The sequence below is a fragment of the Tachypleus tridentatus genome, chromosome 5 (assembly GCF_004210375.1).
Source record: "Tachypleus tridentatus isolate NWPU-2018 chromosome 5, ASM421037v1, whole genome shotgun sequence".
In the NCBI taxonomy this organism is placed as follows: Eukaryota; Metazoa; Arthropoda; class Merostomata; order Xiphosura; family Limulidae; genus Tachypleus; species Tachypleus tridentatus.
This window is the reverse complement of record NC_134829.1, coordinates 45,778,088-45,802,747: the sequence shown is the minus strand read 5'-3', so window position 1 is coordinate 45,802,747 and position 24,660 is coordinate 45,778,088. Positions and strand designations below refer to the sequence as shown.

The window sequence follows — 24,660 nt, the reverse complement described above, 5'->3', positions numbered from 1 at the left end:
AACTAGGTACGTTGTTTTAATTCTAAGTTTTAGGACCATCAATATTACGTCCGCTATTTAAATTAGTCGGCCTCATTAGTTCGAACATTTAAGAGTCCTTTAATGAACAAACTTTATATTATCTCAGTGTAATATCATATTCATTTGCTGACTTAACGGTTAATTTTTTTTTCTTTCAGTTATATCAACTGAACACGATATTAGTAAAAATCGAAACATATTTAATAGACGTTTCAGTATAGCACAGTTTCCATCAACAGTAACCAAGACAAGCTGTAAAAAGTGTCAGTGTTTAATGGACGTTTCGGTATGGCTTAGATTCCATCAACAGTAGCCAATGAAAAACTGTAAAAAGGCACATACAAAACCATCGATTATAGAAAATCAAACGTACAAAAAGACAAGTATACAGAATTAATTGAAAATGAGAATTGTAATTGTCAAATTTAATTTTGTTAATAGTTCAGAGTGATATCTAGCAGTTGTTAAAACGGTGAAGGTAAGTAGGTGGGTTATATACTCTGTATTTTGCTATGTTGGCTTACTAAGAAGGAACATAGGTGGGTTATATACTCTGTATCTTGCTATGTTGGCTTACTAAGAAGGAACATAGTTATATAAGGAACATAGGTGTATCTTGCTATGTTGGTAAGAAGGAACATATATACTCTGTATCTTGCTATGTTGGCTTACTAAGAAGTAACATAGGTGGGTTATATACTCTGTATCTTGCTAAGAAGGAACAGATATTACCGTGTTTGATATCTCTTCCAATGATAATCTGTTGTTGTCGTATCTATAGTTCTACAATTATGTAACTATTTCCTGTTTTTTCCTGTATCATCGACAAAATAATCAGTGATACCAGTTCCAGTTACAAAATAATCAGTGACACCAGTTCCAGTTACAAAATAATCAGTGATACCATGGCACGTTTGTTAAACGTTTCTTTGTTATTACTCATTTTTGTTTTGATATAGTTTATTGCACTAATTAAACGCTATATTAATAACTTATTCTCGATAGACAGAACAGAATTTCTCTGATAGAAAAAAATTACAAAAACCAATGAAAATAGACTTGAAAAAAGAACGAGTTTTATGAATACAACTTGGACTTTAATGTGGAGCGAACGACAGAGAAAAAACAAACATGGAACACTAAACGATCTGTTTTTAATTTACAAATAAATCCATTTCTACTTGTTTAAAATATCAACGCAGCTAAAATGATGGTCAAAGGTCAAAGGGTTGTACCGTATAGGCAATTAAAACACAGCTTTAAAACGAAATCACATAAGATGCAAAACAGTTAACGACAAAGAGCAAAAGAAATTATTCCAGGTAATCACACAGAAATAGCTTCACATTTGCACATGGTAGATACATATAATACGTGCATATGCACAATACAGTACCCTGCAAATGTATTCATCTTCCTACCATTAATGTCACGCTTTGATGAAATACAAATAATGTAAAAAAAATTAATTTGTTTTTACCAAGCATTTTACTGATCGCACTTAACAGTGTTATATGTGAAGTGGGTTGGATGCCAGCAAGACCAGAAAAGAAAACATATTAATTGTATAAGTACTCAGCTTATAAATCAGTACTTGGTGGAAGCCATGAGTCTTTTTGTATAGGTTTCTACCAGCTTTGCATAATGGGATCGTGTAGTTTTTGCCCATTCTTTCTGACAAAATTGCTCCAGTTCTGACAGTTTCATTAGGAAGCATTGATGGACTGCAATATTCAAGTTTCTCCATAAATTTTCTATTAGACTCAAGTCGGAATTCTGTCTTTGCCATTTCAAAACATTCACTTTCTTCTTTTGAAATCACTCCAATGTGGTTTGATCTTCGTGTGTCTTGCCGAAATGTAAATTTTCGACTCAGTTTTAGATTCCTGGCTAACTCAAGAAGGTCTTCCTCCAGGATTCGTCTGGAATTTGCACCATCGATATTACCCTCATTCCAGATAGGTTTTCCAATCCTTAATGATGAGAAGCATTTTCATGACATGATGTTGCCACCACCATATTTGACAGATGGGATTGTGTTGAGTGGGTGATGTGCTGAGTTGGGATTGCACCAGACGTAACGTTTTGGATTTAGAACAGAAAATTAAATCTTTGTCTCGTCTAATCACAAGATCTTTTGCCACATGTCTGCAGTATCATTTACATGATTTGTTGCCAACTCCATATGAATTTTAAGATGATTCTTTTTCAGTAATGGATTCTTTCTTGCCACTTGCCCATACATGCCAGCTTAGTGTAGGGACTTGGATATTTTCGATGTATGAACACTGATCCTCATCTCAGACAAGAAACTTTACAAATCTTTCAAAGTTAGTGTTAGCAGTTTCATGTTCGTCCAGCTACTTAGTTTGGAAGGCCAACCTAGCCTGGGTGGTATGAAGAACATTTCACTTCCTAATGACTGACTTCACTGTACTCATAGGAGTAATCAGATAGTTTCAATTTTCTGGTAGTTTTCTCCTGATCTCTGCACCTGCCTTGTTTGAAAAGCTCCTTGGTTCTTCATGGTTGGTTGGTTGGATTGGTTTGTCGCATCACTAACGTAGTTGTAGCTTTACCAGATGCATTTGCTCTGAAGTTAAGTTAAATCACTTTGATTTCACACAGACAGAGACCATGACACTAATTTTGTTGCTTTCCAAACTTATATTTTGCACTTGAACTGATTTAGAGTTACCGTAGCAAAGGGGTTGAATCCTTATGCAATTTAGATTATTCTAATTTTCTTTGAAAATCTAAGTTACGTAATATCAACTTGTTTTTAGTTTTCTCATTTTGGAGTAAATTGTGTAGATTCTAAATCTAAAGTTCTATTATTACGGCAACAAAATATGGGGGTTTTGCATGGAGAGGTGAATACTTTTTCAGAACACTATATGTTCATCATACTAACAGCAGGTTCATGCTCTAATGTAGAACCTGAATTACTTTATTATAAGCTGAAAGTTTCATGTTGTAAATATTTCAAAGTTAAGAATGAAACTTCGAGAATTACGGCGACTACAACTCATTGAATCATAAATTTATCCAATCATTGAACTGGTATTTTAAAATATATAGTGAAGTTAAATTAATGGCGTATTATAATGTCGATAACAAATAACAGGAGTTTGGTTAATTAGACTGAAAATGGAATATACTTTTCCTGAAAAACTTTGCCACCTGGTGTTCATTTAGTTAAGTTATAAACATTACGGGTGTTTTCTCCTTATTTCTTTTCTTTTTATAGCAAAATATCCAAAACAAATCTTCCGATAAAAGCAGAATTTTTTAAACTAAAACTGACGGACATTTTCTAGATTTAACTACATTGAAAAATACAGCATTCACCCAGTTTTCTGAGAACAAGCTGTATTTTATAGAAAGTACGTGGATGGAAATAATGGATTCAAAATAATTCAAATGAAGTTTCAATAAATGACAATTACGTCATATGTAATGACAATACTTAGAAGGCACTAAACAGAAACTGGACAAATAGACACATAGTCATTGCTCGACGAAAAATACGTCACAAAGTACAGTGTTTGTTTGTTTTGGAATTTCGCACAAAGTTACTCGAGGGCTATCTGTGCTAGCCGTCCCTAATTTAGCAGTGTAAGACTAGAGGGAAGGCAGCTAGTCATCACCACCCACCGCCAACTTTTGGGCTACTCTTTTACCAACGAATAGTGGGATTGACCGTCATTTTATAACGCCCCCACGGCTGAAAGGGCGAGCATGTTTGGCGCGACGGGGATGCGAACACGCAACCCTCAGATTACGAGTCGCACGCCTTAACACGCTTGGCCATGCTGGGCCTATTTAACAGTACATTAGATTAAAACAGTAGAGAGACATTTGTATAACAAAGGTTTATGGCTGCAGTATTAAGTGTTTAGCAGATTCGAGAAACATTAAGGCACAAAAAGAGATTGCACTATTATTTAAGATAAAAAAGTTAATTGTATAGTTATTAGTGCATTACTTTTTTAACAGTCATAAAAATGAGTTAAAATTTGACCAGTTGCGATTATATCTTTACAATTCACACTATAACTGGTTAACCCATTTACGTTGGATTCAAAAGACGATCGTTGCAAGCAAATGATTTGTTAAATAATATATTTTGTTTCCAGGTAGCATTTTAAATAAATCTACTTTAACTTGTTGGAATTAGATTAGATATAATCAGCTTAGATACTTACCAACCGTAACAGCGACCACGTGTTCTTTCCCTTTCTGGACGAATCTAGGTGAACAAAACAGAATTTAGCAAATTGTTTCTGTATGAAAACTGCAAAAGATTCTATATAGTTATACAAGTCATACATGGAAGCTTGTTTGTTTCTTTGTTTTGAATTTTGCACAAAGCTACACAAGGGCTATCTGCGCTAGCCGTCCCTAATTTAGCAGTGTAAGACTAGAGGGAAGGCAGGTAGTCATCACCACCCACCGCCAACTCTTGGGCTACTATTTTTACCAACGAACAGTGGGACTGACTGGCCGTCACATTATAACGTCACCACGGATGAAAGGGCAGTGGGGGTTTGGTGTGACGGGGATTCGAACCCGCGACCCTCGGATTACGAGTCGAGTGCCTTAAACACCTGGCCATACTGAGCCACATGGAAGCTACATAAGATTTCAGATAGTTATACAAGATATATATGTCAACAACTACCAAGTAAACTCAGTTATCGAATAAAGATAACTTTAATGTAATTATTTAATATTTAGTTTTTAATGAGATTCTTGTGTCTGCTTTACTATTCTTATGTTAAACATTTATCTTGCAAACTTAAACCTTTTTTGGTTTAGGTTTGAAATCAAAATTTATTTTGTACACTTGAGAATAAAATCTATCATTAACTGAAACTGGATTTACCGAGTGCTTGTCTAAAAGTTAACTTTTATCAAAACTGAAAAATGTTTGTCTACAAACATTGACGTATAGACATGTACAAGATACCACTTACCAAATTTGAAAACAAATCAAATATTTGTTTGTACAAGTAATTATTTAATCACATTTTGTATTCCACTTTCAAATAGCACAACAATAACCATAAAAAGTTACAAAACTAATACTCACCTTCAGTCCCAGCCAGGCACTGAGTAGAACCATCAAGATCCACTGAAAAACAACAATGATGTACTTTTGTTGCTTTTAAGAACATTGGGATTTAGTGTAGCTAACATGCTGTTTGTTCCTTAAAAACTGATTTTGGTTTGTGGTAAATGACATAATTTAATTAGGTCCCTTGGAAACCTGTGGTAATTTTTAAACAAAATAAAGTGAGTTTGAGTGACCGTTTGGAATTAAGCATAAAGCTACACAATGGACTGTCTGTGCTCTGCCCACTACGGGTATCGAAACCCGGTTTCTAGCGGTATGAATCTGTAGACATACTGCTGTGCCATTTGGGGGAGTCTACAAGACAAAGAAAAACGTTTATGTTATAAAAATGTGTTATTATCTTAAATCGCATATTTTGAATTTCAGAAGATACTTTTAAATTTTTTAATTAAATTTTGTGCAAATCAACACTAGATAGCGCTAGCTGTTCTTAACTTGACGAGAAACAATGCAGATAGTCATCACTACCCACTTCCAAACACTTAGTCTACTCTTCACTAACAATAAGTGGGATTGAGCTTCACGTTATAACCTCCTCTACATCTAAACGTACAAACGAATTTGGTTAAGGGTCCTGAGCCTGCAACCTACAGATTGCCGAAGAATCATGTCATGCCAAACCTCAACTAATATTTACGAAATCATATTAATTTCAACAGAAGAAACAAGAAATACACGTTTTCCCCAAACTTGAACATTGGGACGTGTTTTGAGAACAACCGAAACGATATAATATTTTTCATTTTAAACGTTTGTCTTTCAGAGTAAGACATGTTAGTCCTTTCGAAAGAAAACAAAAATAGCAGACGACTACCACAATAAAAGGTCCCCACTAGCACAGCGGTATGTCTCCGGATTTACAGCGTTAAAATCAGGGGTTCGATTCTCCTCCGTGGGCTCAGCAGATAGGCCGATGTGAAGAATTGTTTGTTTGTTTTGGAATTTCGCACAAAGCTATTCGAGGGCTATCTGTGCTAGCCGTCCCTAATTTAGTAGTGTAAGACTAGAGGGAAGGCAGCTAGTCATCACCACCCACCGCCAACTTTTGGGCTACTCTTTTACCAACGAATAGTGGGATTGACCGTCATTTTATAACGCCCCCACGGCTGAAAGGGCGAGCATGTTTGGCGCGACGGGGATGCGAACACGCAACCCTCAGATTACGAGTCGCACGCCTTAACACGCTTGGCCATGCCGGGCCTATTTAACAGTACATTAGATTAAAACAGTAGAGAGACATTTGTATAATAAAGGTTTATGGCTGCAGTATTAAGTGTTTAGCAGATTCGAGAAACATTAAGGCACAAAAAGAGATTGCACTATTCTTTAAGATAAAAAAGTTAATTGTATAGTTATTAGTGCATTACTTTTTTAACAGTCATAAAAATGAGTTAAAATTTGACCAGTTGCGATTATATCTTTACAATTCACACTATAACTGGTTAACCCATTTACGTTGGATTCAAAAGACGATCGTTGCAAGCAAATGATTTGTTAAATAATATATTTTGTTTCCAGGTAGCATTTTAAATAAATCTACTTTAACTTGTTGGAATTAGATTAGATATAATCAGCTTAGATACTTACCAACCGTAACAGCGACCACGTGTTCTTTCCCTTTCTGGACGAATCTAGGTGAACAAAACAGAATTTAGCAAATTGTTTCTGTATGAAAACTGCAAAAGATTCTATATAGTTATACAAGTCATACATGGAAGCTTGTTTGTTTCTTTGTTTTTGAATTTTGCACAAAGCTACACAAGGGCTATCTGCGCTAGCCGTCCCTAATTTAGCAGTGTAAGACTAGAGGGAAGGCAGGTAGTCATCACCACCCACCGCCAACTCTTGGGCTACTATTTTTACCAACGAACAGTGGGACTGACTGGCCGTCACATTATAACGTCACCACGGATGAAAGGGCAGTGGGGGGTTTGGTGTGACGGGGATTCGAACCCGCGACCCTCGGATTACGAGTCGAGTGCCTTAAACACCTGGCCATACTGAGCCACATGGAAGCTACATAAGATTTCAGATAGTTATACAAGATATATATGTCAACAACTACCAAGTAAACTCAGTTATCGAATAAAGATAACTTTAATGTAATTATTTAATATTTAGTTTTTAATGAGATTCTTGTGTCTGCTTTACTATTCTTATGTTAAACATTTATCTTGCAAACTTAAACCTTTTTTGGTTTAGGTTTGAAATCAAAATTTATTTTGTACACTTGAGAATAAAATCTATCATTAACTGAAACTGGATTTACCGAGTGCTTGTCTAAAAGTTAACTTTTATCAAAACTGAAAAATGTTTGTCTACAAACATTGACGTATAGACATGTACAAGATACCACTTACCAAATTTGAAAACAAATCAAATATTTGTTTGTACAAGTAATTATTTAATCACATTTTGTATTCCACTTTCAAATAGCACAACAATAACCATAAAAAGTTACAAAACTAATACTCACCTTCAGTCCCAGCCAGGCACTGAGTAGAACCATCAAGATCCACTGAAAAACAACAATGATGTACTTTTGTTGCTTTTAAGAACATTGGGATTTAGTGTAGCTAACATGCTGTTTGTTCCTTAAAAACTGATTTTGGTTTGTGGTAAATGACATAATTTAATTAGGTCCCTTGGAAACCTGTGGTAATTTTTAAACAAAATAAAGTGAGTTTGAGTGACCGTTTGGAATTAAGCATAAAGCTACACAATGGACTGTCTGTGCTCTGCCCACTACGGGTATCGAAACCCGGTTTCTAGCGGTATGAATCTGTAGACATACTGCTGTGCCATTTGGGGGAGTCTACAAGACAAAGAAAAACGTTTATGTTATAAAAATGTGTTATTATCTTAAATCGCATATTTTGAATTTCAGAAGATACTTTTAAATTTTTTAATTAAATTTTGTGCAAATCAACACTAGATAGCGCTAGCTGTTCTTAACTTGACGAGAAACAATGCAGATAGTCATCACTACCCACTTCCAAACACTTAGTCTACTCTTCACTAACAATAAGTGGGATTGAGCTTCACGTTATAACCTCCTCTACATCTAAACGTACAAACGAATTTGGTTAAGGGTCCTGAGCCTGCAACCTACAGATTGCCGAAGAATCATGTCATGCCAAACCTCAACTAATATTTACGAAATCATATTAATTTCAACAGAAGAAACAAGAAATACACGTTTTCCCCAAACTTGAACATTGGGACGTGTTTTGAGAACAACCGAAACGATATAATATTTTTCATTTTAAACGTTTGTCTTTCAGAGTAAGACATGTTAGTCCTTTCGAAAGAAAACAAAAATAGCAGACGACAACCACAATAAAAGGTCCCCACTAGTACAGCGGTATGTCTCCGGATTTACAGCGTTAAAATCAGGGGTTCGATTCTCCTCCGTGGGCTCAGCAGAGAGGCCGATGTGAAGAATTGTTTGTTTGTTTTGGAATTTCGCACAAAGCTATTCGAGGGCTATCTGTGCTAGCCGTCCCTAATTTAGTAGTGTAAGACTAGAGGGAAGGCAGCTAGTCATTACCACCCACCGCCAACTCTTGGGCTACTCTTTTACCAACGAAAAGTGGGATTGACCGTCACATAATAACGCCCCCACGGCTGGGAGGGCGAGCATGTTTTGGCGCGACTCGAGCGCGAACCCGCGACCCTCAGATTACGAAGTGCACGCCTTAACGCGCTAGGCCATGCCGGGCCCGATGTGAAGAAACACAAACACACACTCACAACAAAAATAGGCACAAACACTCTATCTTATTTTATTATTATTAAGCATTGATTTTTTAATATCTTGTTTCTTTAGGTTTCTTGAAAAACCTCGTTGAACTATCTGCAAGGAATCAAACCTAGGGTTTTAGCGTAAAATTACTACAGTCCCACCGAAAGACATTTTGTGGCAGGAAAAACTTTTCCACACATTCTATTTTAGTTACTAACTTTCGTCCAACTTCCAGCGATACTCTTTACGACAGTCTTAATGTCTCGTAAAGTATAAACTGATAAACAACTTGGCTGAGATTTCTGTAAACGAAACTACACTGCCAGAACGTAGTTATTGAACTAATTGTTTTACCTCTCACTGTATGTACAAAAGACACGCCATAAAGATTTGGTGATAATTTTCTGAATGAGAAAGGAAGTTAACCTTAAAAATTACACAAATTTTAGGAATATCCGGAAATTAGCACTACAACCTCTCTCAGCTTGCTTCTTTTTTTGGTGACGACAGCTTGGAATGGAGGCTGTGTTGACGGGTGAACATGTGGAAATCTTGGCAAATGTATGTCATTTTTTATGTTGCACAAGACATATAACAGAGCATGGAATGAGTTGGTCATACTGCATAAAGAAGGAAATAAATATGTCTTATTGAACAAAACATGGAATGATTTTTATTTGTATTGCATAAGGAAGGAAATAAATATGTCTTATTTAATAGAACATGAACGAATTAGTCGTATTGCACAAGAGAAAAAATAGGTCTTACTGAACACAACGTGGAATGGATTAATTGTGTCGATTAAGAGAGTAAATAGAATTTTGTTGCATCACAACATCCTCTGTTCGTGTATACGTACATCTTCTCTGATGTTGTATCACAACATCTACTGTTCGTGCATACATATATCGAACCTAATGTTGCATCACAACATCCTCTGTTTGTGTATACGTACATCTACCCTAATGTTGCATCGCCACATCTTCTGTTCGTGTATACGTACATCTATCTTGATGTTGCATCACAACATCCTCTGTTTAGTGTATAAATACATCTACCCTGATGTTGCATCACAGCATCCTCTGTTCGTATATACATATATCTACCCTGATGTTGCATCACAACATCCTCTGTTCGTGTATACGTACATCGACCCTGATGTTGCATCACAAAATCCTCTGTTCGTGTATACATATATCTACCCTGATACATAGAAGGTATTTCAGCAGTTTCACGACTACGAGACGAAATGAACAGAAGGAGATAAATCATCAGTATCAGCTAAGAAGATAAACAAAGAGACCAACAGGATCAGCCAAATAGACAAACAAACAGACCAACAGGATCAGCCAAGAAAATAAACAAACAGACCATCAGGATCAGACAAGAAGATAAACAAACAGACCAACAAGATCAGCCAAAAAGATAAACAAACAGACCATCAGGATCAGCCAAGAAGATAAACAAACAGACCAACAGGATCAGCCAAGAAGATAAACAAACAGACCATCAGGATCAGCCAAGGAGATAAACAAACAGACCATCGGGATCAGCCAAGAAGATAAAAAAACAGACCATCAGGATCAGCCAAGAAGATAAACAAACAGACCATCGGGATAAGCCAAGAAGATAAACAAACAGACCATCAGGATCAGCCAAGAAGATAAACAAACAGACCATGGAAATATACAGATAAGGTAGATGGAAATTATTCAGAGAAAAAACAAAATTACAAAGTGTAGAAATATATTAATGAAAGCGTCCAGAGAACAAAGTAACTGACCGACATGTTAAAAGCTTACACAACCAGTGCTCGGGTTTTAAGTTTAGATTCAGATTTTGAAACTTATTCTATTCTGTTTTCAAAACAAGTTACTTAATACTTATAACGCTGAAACTAAAGTTTCCATAACTACGGTGGACAAATCACAGATAGCATATCGTTTTGTTGTTAATAACAAATATAAAAACAATATCGCTCCACAGCCAATATAACGAAGAAAAATTATTTTGTCAAACCAAAATATATTTAAAATAATAACGTTAATCTCATTTGATGATTTTACAGGTGGATTTGTAACTTTTGTTTTAGGCTTATTAGGACCTAAATAGATTACTGATATAATAAAACGATAGACCGACAAAGTTCAGCCCGGCATGGTCAGGCAGTTAAGGCGTTCGACTCGTAATCCGAAGGTCGCGGGTTCGAATCCCCGTCGCACCAAACATGCTCGCTCTTTCAACCGTGGAGGTAATATTATATGACGGTCAATCCCACTATTCGTTAGTAAAAGAGTAGCCCAAGAGTCGGTGGTAGGTGGTGATGACTAACTGCCTTCCCTCTAGTCTTACACTACTCAATTAAAGACGACTAGCACAGATAGCCCTCGTGTAGCTTTGCACGAAATTCAAAACAAAGCAAACGAAAACTGACAAAGATTAATAAATGAATGTTCACAATAAATACTGCAGTTCACACTCCGATGAAGAAAAGTCTACATTTCAAAAACGATCGAAACTTTTGGTATTAGATTGACCGATCTGTGTGATTTTATTTCTTTTGTCTTAAGTTTCTTAGCATTGTGAAGAGATAGGTGTAAATCAATCGGACCTCACTGATGTTATTCCAATGTTTAAGAAGTTCGGAATGAAGTGACCTCACGAATCATGTTATATCAGTTTCCGCACGGTTTGTTTGTTTTCGAATTTCGCACAAAGCAACACGAGGGTTATCTGTGCTAGCCGTCCCTAATTTAGCAGTGTGTAAGACTAGAGGGAAAGCAGCTAGTGATCAACACCCACCGCCAACTCTTGGGCTACTCTTTTACCAACGAATAGTGGGATTGACCGTCACATTATAACGTCACCACGGCTGAAAGGGCGAGCATGTTTGGTGTGATGGGAATTCGAACCCGTGACCCTCATATTAAGAGTCGAGCTTGTGCAATTAGTTAAAATTTGTGTTACTATCAGTTGTGTGAAACAAATAAAATAGTTGTAGAGGTAGGTGGAAGAAACAGAAACGGTTATGTTTTAAAGTGTCTTATTGAGACAATTAAAATAAGTTGATAAAGATGTTATTCTTGAAATACAAGTTAGTTTGTTTTTTGTTAACTTTTTCACATAAATTTATTGGTTTTCAACATTGTCTTACTTCAACGCCATAGAAATGTAACATTAGAATTTTAGAAAGGAAAATAACTGTTTTTTTACGACGTGTATCTACTGATTCTTCTATGGAAAAAAAACAAAAACGGGTTTCTCAGGGTTTCAGCTGACTTTCGTATTGATACATCGGTATTAAATACGTTACTTAACTGCTTTAGTCTCTTACCAAGAAAGTCGTTCCTGTGGGTCAGCACTTTGCTGTAGACTAGAAGATCACCCGGACAGATCTGCATGGGTGGTATAACAACAATAGAACTTCGTCTCCGATTCCTTCCAATACTGCTGTCATCCGACCTGCTTTGGTGTGACAGCAGAACGTTACGTAATAAAGGCGAGTCAAAACAACACCTCTGGTTACAAAATAGTGTTTATAAAAAAATATAATAGAAAAATAATACAGGTATTTTTATTGTTGGTTAAACTTACTTCAATCACAAGTTTCAACAAAGTATGAAATAACTTTATTAGCCCGAAAAATACTACAAATGTTGAGATTAAATAAAAATGATCCAATATATGTGCAAAAACAGTTGGTTTGGGTTGAAAAAATATTTTATGTAGAGGAGCGAATAACGTTTCGACCTTCTTTGGTCATCGTCAGGTTCACAAAGAAAAAAAGAGGTAACTGACCGATAGTTGACCACATATTTGAAGGAGGTTGTGTGACTGAATGTAGGAATGTACAGGGCGTGCTTAGATGTTTGATTATATTTATTAATATAGGCATAAAGGTGTTCCTTTGTATTGGTTTATTTTGGGTTTGAGTTATTGTATAAGTAAGGCTTCTTTAATTTTGCGTTTGTTTATATTTGTTTCTTTATTTAGTATTTTGGTGTTTTCTATGGTTATGTCGCGTTTATTTGACTTGCATGTTCAAAAACGTGTGAAGGTGACCTTTTATGTTCTTTGAATCTGGTTTCCGTTTTTCTACTTGTTTCTCCAATATAGAAGTCCTGGCAGTTATCACATTGTATTTTATAAATGATGTTGCTGTGGTGTTTGTAACACAACATAACCATAGAAAACACCCAAATATTAAATAAAGAAACAAACATAAACAAGAAGGTCGAAACGTTGTTCACTCTTCTACATAAAAAAATTTTCTCAACCCAAACGATCCGTTTTTACATGTATATTTTTTTCTGCAAGTGGATTTTCTCGTCATCACTGATTAAAAATTATCCAAATTTCAAATTATAATTTTCAAAATCTGATAAGCGTATTTTTAGTACATTCAACATAAACACAGTTCATGAAGATCTTAAAGAGTTAAAGGTTTATCTTAACAAGCACTTACGTAGGTTACAAGACACTTAGAGAATTCCCAGCATTCCAAAGTTATTCGAGTAATAATAGTGTATTATTTTAAGGAATGATCTGGGAGTTGCTATCAAGTGACAACACATTCAACACATGCTAACACTATAAACATTTTGAGACGATCCCTTTGATTGAGACAATGATATAATTAAATTAATAGACAGACATTTAAAAATTAAAACACTTTTATTTCCTTTATTACCACATCTGTATTGTCCTGTTAGCATTTGTTAACACCTACAGATACGTATCCTGCTTTGATATAATCACTTTCAGTAAAAACACAGAGTGAAAACACAAACAGAACATTCGAACAGAACAGTTTTTACTTACGTTGTAGTTTGATCTTGTGAAGATCCTTCATGATCACCGTCTTCGCCAGTACTTTCATATCCATCAGTGATCATCTGTAAAAGAAAATACATATATAGAAGATTCTAGAATCTTTAATGTCTCCTCCTATTATTCTAGAGAGTGCTCCACTGGTAAAGCAGTAAGCCCTACGGATTTATAACACTAAAATAATGGGTTCGATTCCCCTAGGTGGACTCAGCAGATAGCCCGATGTGGCTTTGCTATAAAACACACACACACACTGTAGAGACTTTTATTCATTCTTTCTGCAGGAACAGCACAGGTCTACGAACTTAAACTGCATAGAAGTTGTTTTGGTTTAATAGCGGATTTTCTATTATTCGGCGACGCAGATTTCAAAAATAATATTCATTTTTTTATCACATAAGGATTTTTTTTTTTAGAAATCAGAAAAAAAATCTTTCTCACGCCAAATGTTTATTTTGTTTACCACAATGAACATTTTTTCATTATTGTGTTTGGTATACTTGGGTTCTAGAACGATTTATAAGACTCTCACTTCATTATCTATAGCCAGAGGTTGTTAACACTTTAAATATAACAAAATGTGACCCGACTTCAATAAAAACAATTCACTTATTTAAAAGTACACGTGCGTTTTCGTGAAAAAAATCTGTAGAAGATGGAGGAAAATGGATATAATTTTCGGAATCAGCGTACAGGAATTACTGTAGAACATGTAAAAACATCAAGAATTACTGCAGAACATGTAAAAACATCAAGAATTACTGTAGAACATGTAAAGACATCAAGAATTACTGTAGAACATGTAAAGACATCAAGAATTACTGTAGAACATGTAAAGACATCAAGAATTACTGCAGAACATGTAAAGACATCAAGAATTACTGTAGAACATGTAAAGACATCAAGACAGTGAAACCGTTTATTATTTAGTTCATTCTATGAAGCCCTTAATCTGAATTTTGGGTCTCAAAATCATAGAATGTCCACTTACGTATAAATCAGAGATTTTGAATCCCGAAGTTAAGATTCCAACGCTGTTTGGTTTTAGGATTTCCAAAACACATGGTATATCTTCAAAAGTTTGTCACACGGTTTTAATGTGTTGTACAAACCCACAGATCAGTAACTGGATAAGTAAATAAGATATTCACTGACACTAAATTATTTGCTTTCTACGTTTCCGTGGTAAGTGGTGTCCTTTTACTAATCCAATAAACATCATTTTACTTTTTTACTTATATTATCGTCCGTTTAATTTGTTCTACATCGTTTACTCAATGCCAAAAACGATGCTGTTACACTTAAGAAAACAGATGCCTGTAACTCACTGGTTGTGAAATTTTGCAAAGCTACGTTTTCAACACGACAAAAATGTAAAAACAAAAATAGTGCGAGACGTTTGTTCTTAGGTAAAAATGTAGTGTTTATTATCGCTACAAAAATAATTCGAAATAAGCTAAAACAAATAAAAAAGACTCTCTTCAAAAATATGGCAAGTGAACAAAGTGAATTTTGTCCGACTTTTAACAGCAAATATCACTCGTGCATTTTCTTAAAAATAATCTAATAGGTTGACAAGCCAAAGTAATTTCTTCGTATATTAAAGGTACGCCAGTTTGTTTGTAGCTAAGCACAAAACTATGTACGTAATGGATTATATGTACTCAGTACACCATGAGAACATAAACCTGATTTCTAGCGCTGTAAGTCCGTAAACAACTCCCTGTGCCACTAGGAATCTATATTCTAGTATTAGAAGACGAGTTAATGCCAAGTGTTAAGCTGTTGGGATCTACCCTTATTTATCGCAAGTTTCACCCGTATAATGTAAATAATAGATAGCTAAATACTGTTTGTCTATACAGCAGTTGTTAATTACCCTAGTTGCGCCTTGATAACAGTGCCAATTGAAAAAATGAAATGTTTTGAAAGCATAAAGCTCGAGCGACTGCTTGTCCTTCAACTCGAGATTTACTTAACTTATTGAGTTCTTAAACCTTAATTATACGCTAAGTAACGTTGACGCTCGAATATTAATATATCACTGAACATTAGAGTTAAAGTGTGCTAAAGTTCCAACCATATTCTTCTTGGAAATTGTCTCACGAATGCGCAGCACGTGCCTGTGCGTGTTAAGTTTGACCATAATTAGCATGACTAGAAAGAAGGCAGCGAGTCACCACCACCCACCGACGATTCTTTGGTTATTCTTTTACCAACGAATAGTGGGATTGACTGTCACATTAAGCCCCCACAGCTGAAAGGGCGTGAATGTTAGGTACGACGGTGATTCGAACCCGTGACCCTCAGATTACTTGTCGAACGCCTTAACCACCTGGCCATGCCGGGCCAAATATGGGTTTGAAACGTTTTGTATAATAGATACTAAGAATAAGTTTGTTCCCTCAGAACATTCCTATAGTAAAGATTTTAGAAGAACTGGTAGGAATGTGTCTGCGTTTGCAAAACGACTTTAGTTTCAGTTTCAATGAAAATTGTGAGTTCTTCTAGTCTTTTACTTTATTCGTTGCCTTTATTTTAAACAAACATTTCGTATGACGTAACTGTCAGCTGAGTTACTCAAAAAAAGATAACAAAAGTTTCATAACGATGAACTTATAACATTTTAATTTTTTTGTTTACTATGAAAGCTGAAAAATAAAGCTTCAGAACACTTTTCTGACAGAAATACCATCATGTTCTTACAAAATAAAGGGTATGAAAAATACAGTTATAGAAAAATATAACAAATTTCAATTGGCTGAAACGACAGGACATTAAATAACATGACGAAAGTTAGTGAAACAGGAAATTAGAGCATTAAAAAAGTTGGCTGAAAATGTAGAAACTAACAGTAAGATTTCTTTAAACATCTGAAGAGTAAACAAAATGTTAAGATGACAAGAAAGGTCTAGTATCTGATGATTATGAGATGGCTGGGTTATTAACTTCTACTTTTTCTTCTGCTTTCACTAAAGAAGATTTAAAAGTATTCCACATCTTGAACATTTGGTAGATAGAGACAAGATCAAACAAGCCCACATCTTGAATAGTTGGTAGATGGAGACAAGATCAAACAAGTCCCCATCTTGAACAGTTGGTAGAAGAAGACAAGATCAAACTAGCCCACATCTTGAACATTTGGTAGATAGAGACAAGATCAAACAAGTCCACATCTTGAATAGTTGGTAGATGGAGAAGTAGTATTACTTCTATATGTATGGAGGATAAGTTAGCAAACTGGATAGAAAAGTGGCCGGATGGAAGAAACAAGAGGCCTGTTACAAATGGAGTTAAGTCAAACTGGATTGATGTTACAAGAGGAGTATCTCAGGGCTCAGGCTTAGGATCTTTGCTTTTTTGATTTTTATCAATGACACAGATGAAAGAATGGTAAAAAAAAAATACTTAAATTTGCAGATGAAATTAAGGCCATGGGTGTTGCTAGCTTGAAGAGGGCACCTCTTTGCAAAAGGATTCAGTGAGTTGGGCAAATAAATGACAACTGAATTTTAATTATAAGAAATGCCAGACAAGGCATGTGATTTATCATAATTTGAATTATTTGTATTATTTAGATGGGAATAACTTTAACAGTGTTGTGAAAGAAAAATATCTTCATGTAATGGTTGATCAGTCTCTAAAGCCATCCAAAACTGTTGCTAATGATAGGGAGAATATGATTTTAAAGGTGAATTTTCAACAAATTTAATAATTGCCTTAGAAACTGTACTTTGGTTAGGTATAATTCCTGTGTGGTTGCTATATTTTTAAACACTTTAGTTTTTGAGTAAAAAATGAAACAAAATATGCGGGTCCTCGAACTCAAGTTTCTTTCGGTCGTTCGACTGTTTCCGTGGCATTTTACAACTATGACGTAATAGTTGCCAAACACGCTTCCTAGCGCGCCGACCATTTTGTTCCTTTCAGTGCTGGTGTTTTATGTAAATCTATCAGTGCTTTTTTTCGGATTACATACTTTGTGAGGCTATTTTTTGTCTTGATATTGCTACTTTATGTTTGTTTTATGATAACATGGTTTACTGCGTTGCTTATGGTTCTAAAAAACGGTTCGGCATTGAGCAAAAGCTGCTTTTCGTTTCCGTGCAAGGAGAAGAAACCGGCAAGGTGGCGACTGTGGGTGCGGATGGTCAGTAGGAAGAACTGGACTCCTTCACACTATGCAAAGCTTTGTCAAGGTCACTTTGAACGGTTATGTTTTGTGTCGGATCCCACTGTTTTGAATGACTTGAAATGACTAAGTAGGATCATAGTTTTGGATAAACAGTAGGTTTAATTGTAGATTAAACTCAAATATACTATTTTAGGTTTAACTGCATCTTGAAAAATACACACTCGTGACTTGGCTCCTCATCATTCAAGTCAACAAATTCATAGTATGATGCTTCCAAGACATCGATATTCAGGCAATTTCTATCAAAGCCTCGAGTCTTGGTCATGCACTCTTCATCTTTTAATCGGTTTGACACCTTGTCGTATGAGCGACAACAAACGCAATCTCTCCTGGTTGGCATCTGCTCGCATAAACCACACTTACACCTTGCACAAACATAAGGAATACGTCATATAAATTATACATTTATGGTAAATATTAAATTAACTCTTTAGACTGCTACATCTGGTTTGATTTTATAGACAGAATTATGACGTATAATTGAAATTCATTTTGTTACGAGTCATAAATACCCGATATAAAGATTGTGGAAGGGCCGAGTATTAGTTACCATAGTCGGCAAAGTATAAAAAAATAAAACCCAGTTTGTGATACCATTAACTTAAAAACACCAGACAGGATTCGAGATGCTTAAAATTGCACGTCCAATAATACAGACCGTATTCATTGTCATGACTTAGGCTTACCATTCTTCCACTGGAGGTATGACCAACTCGCAACCGGCCTGGGAGCTATCAGTATCACTCACAGTTCCGCTACTCTCGCTCGTGGAACTGTCCTCATCACTAGAACTTGTCAGATCTGTGTCAAAAGTAACTGTTCTAGGTTCGTTCAGAGTAGGTTCGAATTGATATGGTGCTACTCAACACTGTTCAGAACACAAAGTCAAAACAGACTCCGCCTCTGTTTCTACGTATGCACTGGTCATGTTTATTTACATTCAACGCGATGGCGTTGGTAGTCTGTTTGGCAACTATTATGTCACAGTACTTTTCCTAGCGGCAAACGTAAAAACTAAAACGTTCGGATTGCCGCTCGGAAAGGGCTTTTCTGCACCTAGTTCTATGTTTTATTTATTAGCACATATTTTTTTATAAAAAATGTAAACCTGCAAAATTAATCAGTATGAGCAGTTTTTTTGACTGTAAAGTTTTATTTTTTTCTGTAAAATTCACCTTTAATTTGTATCTACAGAAACACTGTATACAAGTCTAAAGAGGTTATAATTTTATTGGGCTCCTAACCTCACGAAATATATTGAATTGTTGTAAAGGGTTCAGAGGAAGGTTACTAGAATGGTACCTGGGATATAGGTATTGTAATACAAAGAAAGGTTAAGATACCTGAAATTGTTTCCTCTTGGAAAAGTAAGAATAAGAGGCTATCTGATTGAAATGCTTAAGGCTGTAAATAGAATTTATAGTGTTGATGCATGAATAATTTTTGTATGATTAGTTGGACTGAGGGACATTGATTTTGATAAGGTATGAATCATTTTCAAATAAGAAAGTTTTATTTTTCTTTAAAGGTGGCTGGCTTTTGAATAAGTTGTCTTCAGATGTTGTGGAAATGGTAAATTTAAGATAGTTTAAGTGAATGATTGACAATTATATACATGATAAGGGCTGTCTTTACGATTATTCGTAATTTAATTATTCAGTAATTTTTAGCTTAGAGGATGAGATATCCGAGATAAACCAACAGGCCCGTTCTTGTCTCTAAGCATTATATTAGGCTAACACAACATATCATTACTAAAATATTCAGTAAATAAGAGTAGGGTTTCTCATAGAAAACAAAGAACATTTGTAACCATTATTTCTAAACCTTGTTATACCTTGTGATTAAGTGTATACTGTTATACCTTCTGATTAAGTGTATACTGTAATACCTTCTGATTAAGTGTATACTGTTATACTTTGTGATTCAGTATACACTGTTATACTTTCTGATCAAGTGTATACTGTTATACTTTCTGATCAAGTGTATACTGTTATACCTTGTGATTCAGTATACACTGTTATACCTTCTGATCAAGTGTATACTGTCATACCTTGTGATTCAGTATATACTGCTGTGCCTTAGAATTTAAGTTCGAATGTGATTGATGTTTGTAATATACACGTTTAATTTGGGTCAATGTTATGTAAGAACAACAAACCTTTGGAGGAACAAGGGCACGTCTTCTGTGTAGAACCGCAGCTGGCGGTGCCTCTTCCAACTCATCCGTTTCGCTCTCTTCATCTTCAACTGAAGAAAGTTTCTTGAAAACTATGTTTGTCTCTGGTTCCTGAAAAATGACACAGACGTATGTATACTACAATGGAAACCAAAACTAAAATATTGTTCAAACCAGTAATAAATGCAATGGTCTGAAATTTCTGAAAACAAAACTCAATAATGTGATAGAAACTGATATCAATGGGGTTTTTTAAAGTATTCATTCGTCTGCCACCTAACCGTAGAATTTGTATCTTTTCTAATTAATAAAAATGCGACGAATAAAAGATTCGTTAAAAAATTAACATCGTTTTTTTAGCCGTAAACTTTAACATATTTTTTTAAACTGTAAACTGGAAAATTTATTCATAAAACTCACAGATGTTATCATGAGTTTCATTTAGCTTTTTTCTGTAATAGAACTTGTTCTTTACTCTTCGAAATGTTTCGTGAAAAAAACATAGAAATTAATATAAATACTATTCACACTGATATATTTGTAAGATAATGAATGAAACGAGCTTCAAACTTAAAAGATTAAACGAAACACATAAGATAGAAAAAGATATCTTGTAGAAGGGAAAAATATCTTCCTTAAATAACAAAAGCCACATTCGAAACATGAATTCTTATTTACCATCGAAACATGTCAGTTATTTGTTTCTTTTATGTTATAAACTTGAAAAAAGTTCCCAAATTAAAATAGGGTATGTGTTTTCTGATAACAAAGCCACATCGGGCTATTTGATGTATCAACTGAGGAGACTCGAACCTTTGATTGTAGTATTGTGAGTCCAGAAAAGTTATTGCTATCTCACCGGAGGACTTGAAAGATAGAGATTTAACGTTCATTGCATCAAGTAGCTGAGTTGTACTTGGCTGTTATGAAACAAAGTGTCTGAGTCGTAACTATATAGTGTATTAAAAGGTAACAAATGTCTGAGTGGTTCCTAGCTGTTCATTCTAAAATGAAACAAAGTATCTGAGTCGTAACTATATAGTGTATTTAATTAAAAGGTAACAAAGTGTCTGAGTGGTACCTAGCTGTTGTATATAAATGGAAACACAGTGCCTAGATCGTGCTTAGCTGTTGTCGTGGTTGACATTCACTTCACAGCGTTTCACTTTATTGAAGCTGTTTGTGTGAATTTTTTATATCGAACTTTCGAGCCAGTTGTAGCGTGTCTCTTATTAAAAACAGAAAGATAGTGAAATAAATATTACCTTCATTAAACCGAAAGTCTAGGATTTTTCAGTTTATATTTTCAAATATCTTGGAAATAAATAAAGAGGAAAACAAGTATTAAACTAATTTAATTTTTTCTACTCTCAAACTCAGAATACACAACACAGGCGCCTTAGATTTTCAAAGTCAGAAAGCTCCAAAATTTATAGAAAAATGTTTCTTTTTTTTTTTTTTTTGAGCAAAGCTACACGAGGGCTATCTACGCTAGCCGTCCCTAATTTTGCAGTGTAAGACTAAAGGGAAGACAGCTAGTCATTACCACCCACCGCCAGCTCTTGGACTACCCTTTTACCAATGAATAGTGGGATTGACCGTCACATTATAACGTCCCACGGGGTCCGGCATGACCAGGTGGGTTAAGGCGTTCGACTCGTAATCTGAGGGTCGCGGGTTCGAATCCCGGTCTCACCAAACATGCCCGCACTCCCAGCCGTGGGGGCGTTATAATGTTACAGTCAATCCCACTATTCGTTGGTAAAAGAGTAGCCCAAGAGTTGGTGGTGGGTGGTGATGACTAGCTGCCTTCCCTCTGGTGTTACACTGCTAAATTAGGGACGGCTAGCGCAGATAGCCCTCGAGTAGCTTTGAGCGAAATTCAAAACAAACAAACAAATAACGCCTCACGGCTGAAAGGGCGAGCATGTTTGGTGTGACGGGGATCCAACCCACGACCCCCAGATTACGAGTCGAGCGCCTTAACCACCTGGCCATGCCAAGCCTATTCACAGGAAACGATAAAAAGTCATGTTTATTGGTATATGTTTCGAATTTCTTGTACAGCTAAAATCAGGAACTCCAGATGTAACCTGTCACAACGGTAAGCTGTTAATCTTTATAATCTGTGGGTTGAGATTTCTTGTTTTGGTGTTGAGATAGCCACAATGGGCTATCTATACTCTGCATATAACGAGTATCGAAACCTGAAGTTTAACGTTATAAGTCTTCAGATTTACCATTGAGCCGCTCTTGAAGAGCGTAAGGTTGATTACAAGTAACATATATTTAAAAATAGGATATCAAAAGACACTGCTTAACTTAATCAGACAAAAACAGTTCTGAAAATTCTCATGTTCAAAACTTAAAACACTTGTTTCAGAAGTTCTTAACTCATTGATTTTAAAAACAAAGAGTAAAAAAAAATGTAAAAAGTGATAGATCCTTTTTTGGTGTTTAAATGCTTTTAGTAGACCTGAAAAGGTCAGCTTCACTGGGATATTTTCCGGGATATTTGTTAGTTTGCAACTGTAAAATATTATTTAATTACAAGATGTAATAGATTATAGCAGCTTGGAAGAATATTTGAACATTACAAGGAGTTTACTGTGATTGGGAGGGATAACCGGAAGTTGAACATGATTGGTTGAATCACGGTATCCACTTCCAGTTAATACTTTGGAGGAGATAATCGGAGGAAGCGAAAAATATAAAGGTATAACTGTATGTGTTTTCTTATAGCAAAGCCACATCGGGATATCTGCTGAGCCCACCGAGGAGAATCGAACCCCTGATTTTAGCGTTGTAAATCCGGAGACTTACCGCTGTACTAGCGGATGGCTGAAAGGAAAAGGAACTGACGAAATATTTCCAAGATGAGATTAAAATGGATATTCTGAGATGCCAACCAGAGAACAATGAACAGAAATACAGAGAACTAAAACTAGCAAATAAAACAAATATCCAGCAGGCCAAGAAAAAATAAATATACGACCTGTCACTTTGAATTGAGGGATTTCAAAATTCGCAGCTTAACCAGTCTTGAAAGTTTAATATTTACTGTGATTCAATCTAATGATTACTACGAGAAGAAGACAGCAAGCAAAGGTCAAGTAATTTCTGTTGAAAACGACAGCAAGATTATAAATCAAATCCACATTTGGATAATTTGGATTTGGATAATCTTTGTTACAAGGTTCGAAAACATTCAAGCTGAATGAATAGGTAGGAAATATATATTATGTTTTAAATCATTGTTTTGTATTTTAGTAAAATAAATATTAAACGCACAAACACTGACAAATAGAGGTGTATAAGAGTGTTTAGTAAGTATGATAGTATTTTTAATATGGATGACGCTTATTATTTCTTCAACTTATGAAAACTTAAGTCTTTTATTTAGAATAAAATAATGGTAGATTTGTAGTAAAGTTTTTATTGAAGTCTCTTTAGTAAATAATAAGGAAAATGTTTTATTATTTCTACAACTTATGGTAGTTTTACTGATGTTGATTGAAAAGCCTAAGTTTATAATAGACGCTAACACAATGGTATTACTTACCTGCCAATTTTCTCGTATTCAGGGCAGTTTTTTTCAAAACTCAGTATTCACAAAATTGAGCTAACTGACTGGCTGTCATCAACAGACAACTGGATCGTTCACTAATTACACGTTAAAATGATTAACAGATTCACCAAATGATCAGTTATCATCTTTTTTATTGTATCTCTCGTTTTGTATTACTCAACTGATCCAAAATTTAGAGAAAATTCCAGGCGTTCATTTCATAACGTCCAACTTTCCCTGGTCAAACAACAATACTATGGTATAAATCAAAAACACAGCGTACAACAGCAATGTATCAAGTGATATCTGAGCCAATTTGAATGCCTATATTTCTTCACAGAACTTACAATTTTTGTGTTAAATTTATAGTAAGAAAATGAACTACGTATTACTTTATGTATTCAGAAACTGTTTTGGAGTTATATATATATACAAGTTTAACGAAGTCTTACCGTTTCTACATAATAACTTCCATGACTGAGCGTAAGGCTTAACATCGGTAATTGCTTTTGAGAGTAGCAAAGAACAAGTAATACTAATACGAATAATCTCCTGCGCAAGTTTTGTTGGATATAAGTGTTTCATTTATGCTCCTTGAAGTGAGCTGATGGCTTTCACAGGAAACTTACCTCGAAAAACAGTTGAAGCTTACGTAATCGTTTAAAGTTCATTATCTGTTCAAATAAAAATGTTTTGGAGTTATATATATATACAAGTTTAACGAAGTCTTACCGTTTCTACATAATAACTTCCATGACTGAGCGTAAGGCTTAACATCGGTAATTGCTTTTGAGAGTAGCAAAGAACAAGTAATACTAATACGAATAATCTCCTGCGCAAGTTTTGTTGGATATAAGTGTTTCATTTATGCTCCTTGAAGTGAGCTGATGGCTTTCACAGGAAACTTACCTCGAAAAACAGTTGAAGCTTACGTAATCGTTTAAAGTTCATTATCTGTTCAAATAAAAACAATTCCAGTGAA

The 24,660-nt window shown here is 35.2% G+C and overlaps 1 protein-coding gene across 1 annotated transcript in view; it reads right to left on the bottom strand.

Moving 5' to 3' along the window:
• LOC143251073 (uncharacterized) overlaps positions 1 to 24,660 on the bottom strand; it is a 257,132-nt gene that overhangs the window by 28,942 nt on the left and 203,530 nt on the right. The window contains exons 4-8 of the mRNA XM_076502426.1: positions 20,093 to 20,221; positions 13,728 to 13,801; positions 12,241 to 12,371; positions 7,638 to 7,679; positions 6,749 to 6,792 (exon numbers count right to left, since the gene is read on the bottom strand). Of these exons, the coding sequence (XP_076358541.1) occupies positions 6,749 to 6,792; positions 7,638 to 7,679; positions 12,241 to 12,371; positions 13,728 to 13,801; positions 20,093 to 20,221 (420 nt within the window). The remainder of the gene's footprint in view (positions 1 to 6,748; positions 6,793 to 7,637; positions 7,680 to 12,240; positions 12,372 to 13,727; positions 13,802 to 20,092; positions 20,222 to 24,660) is intronic.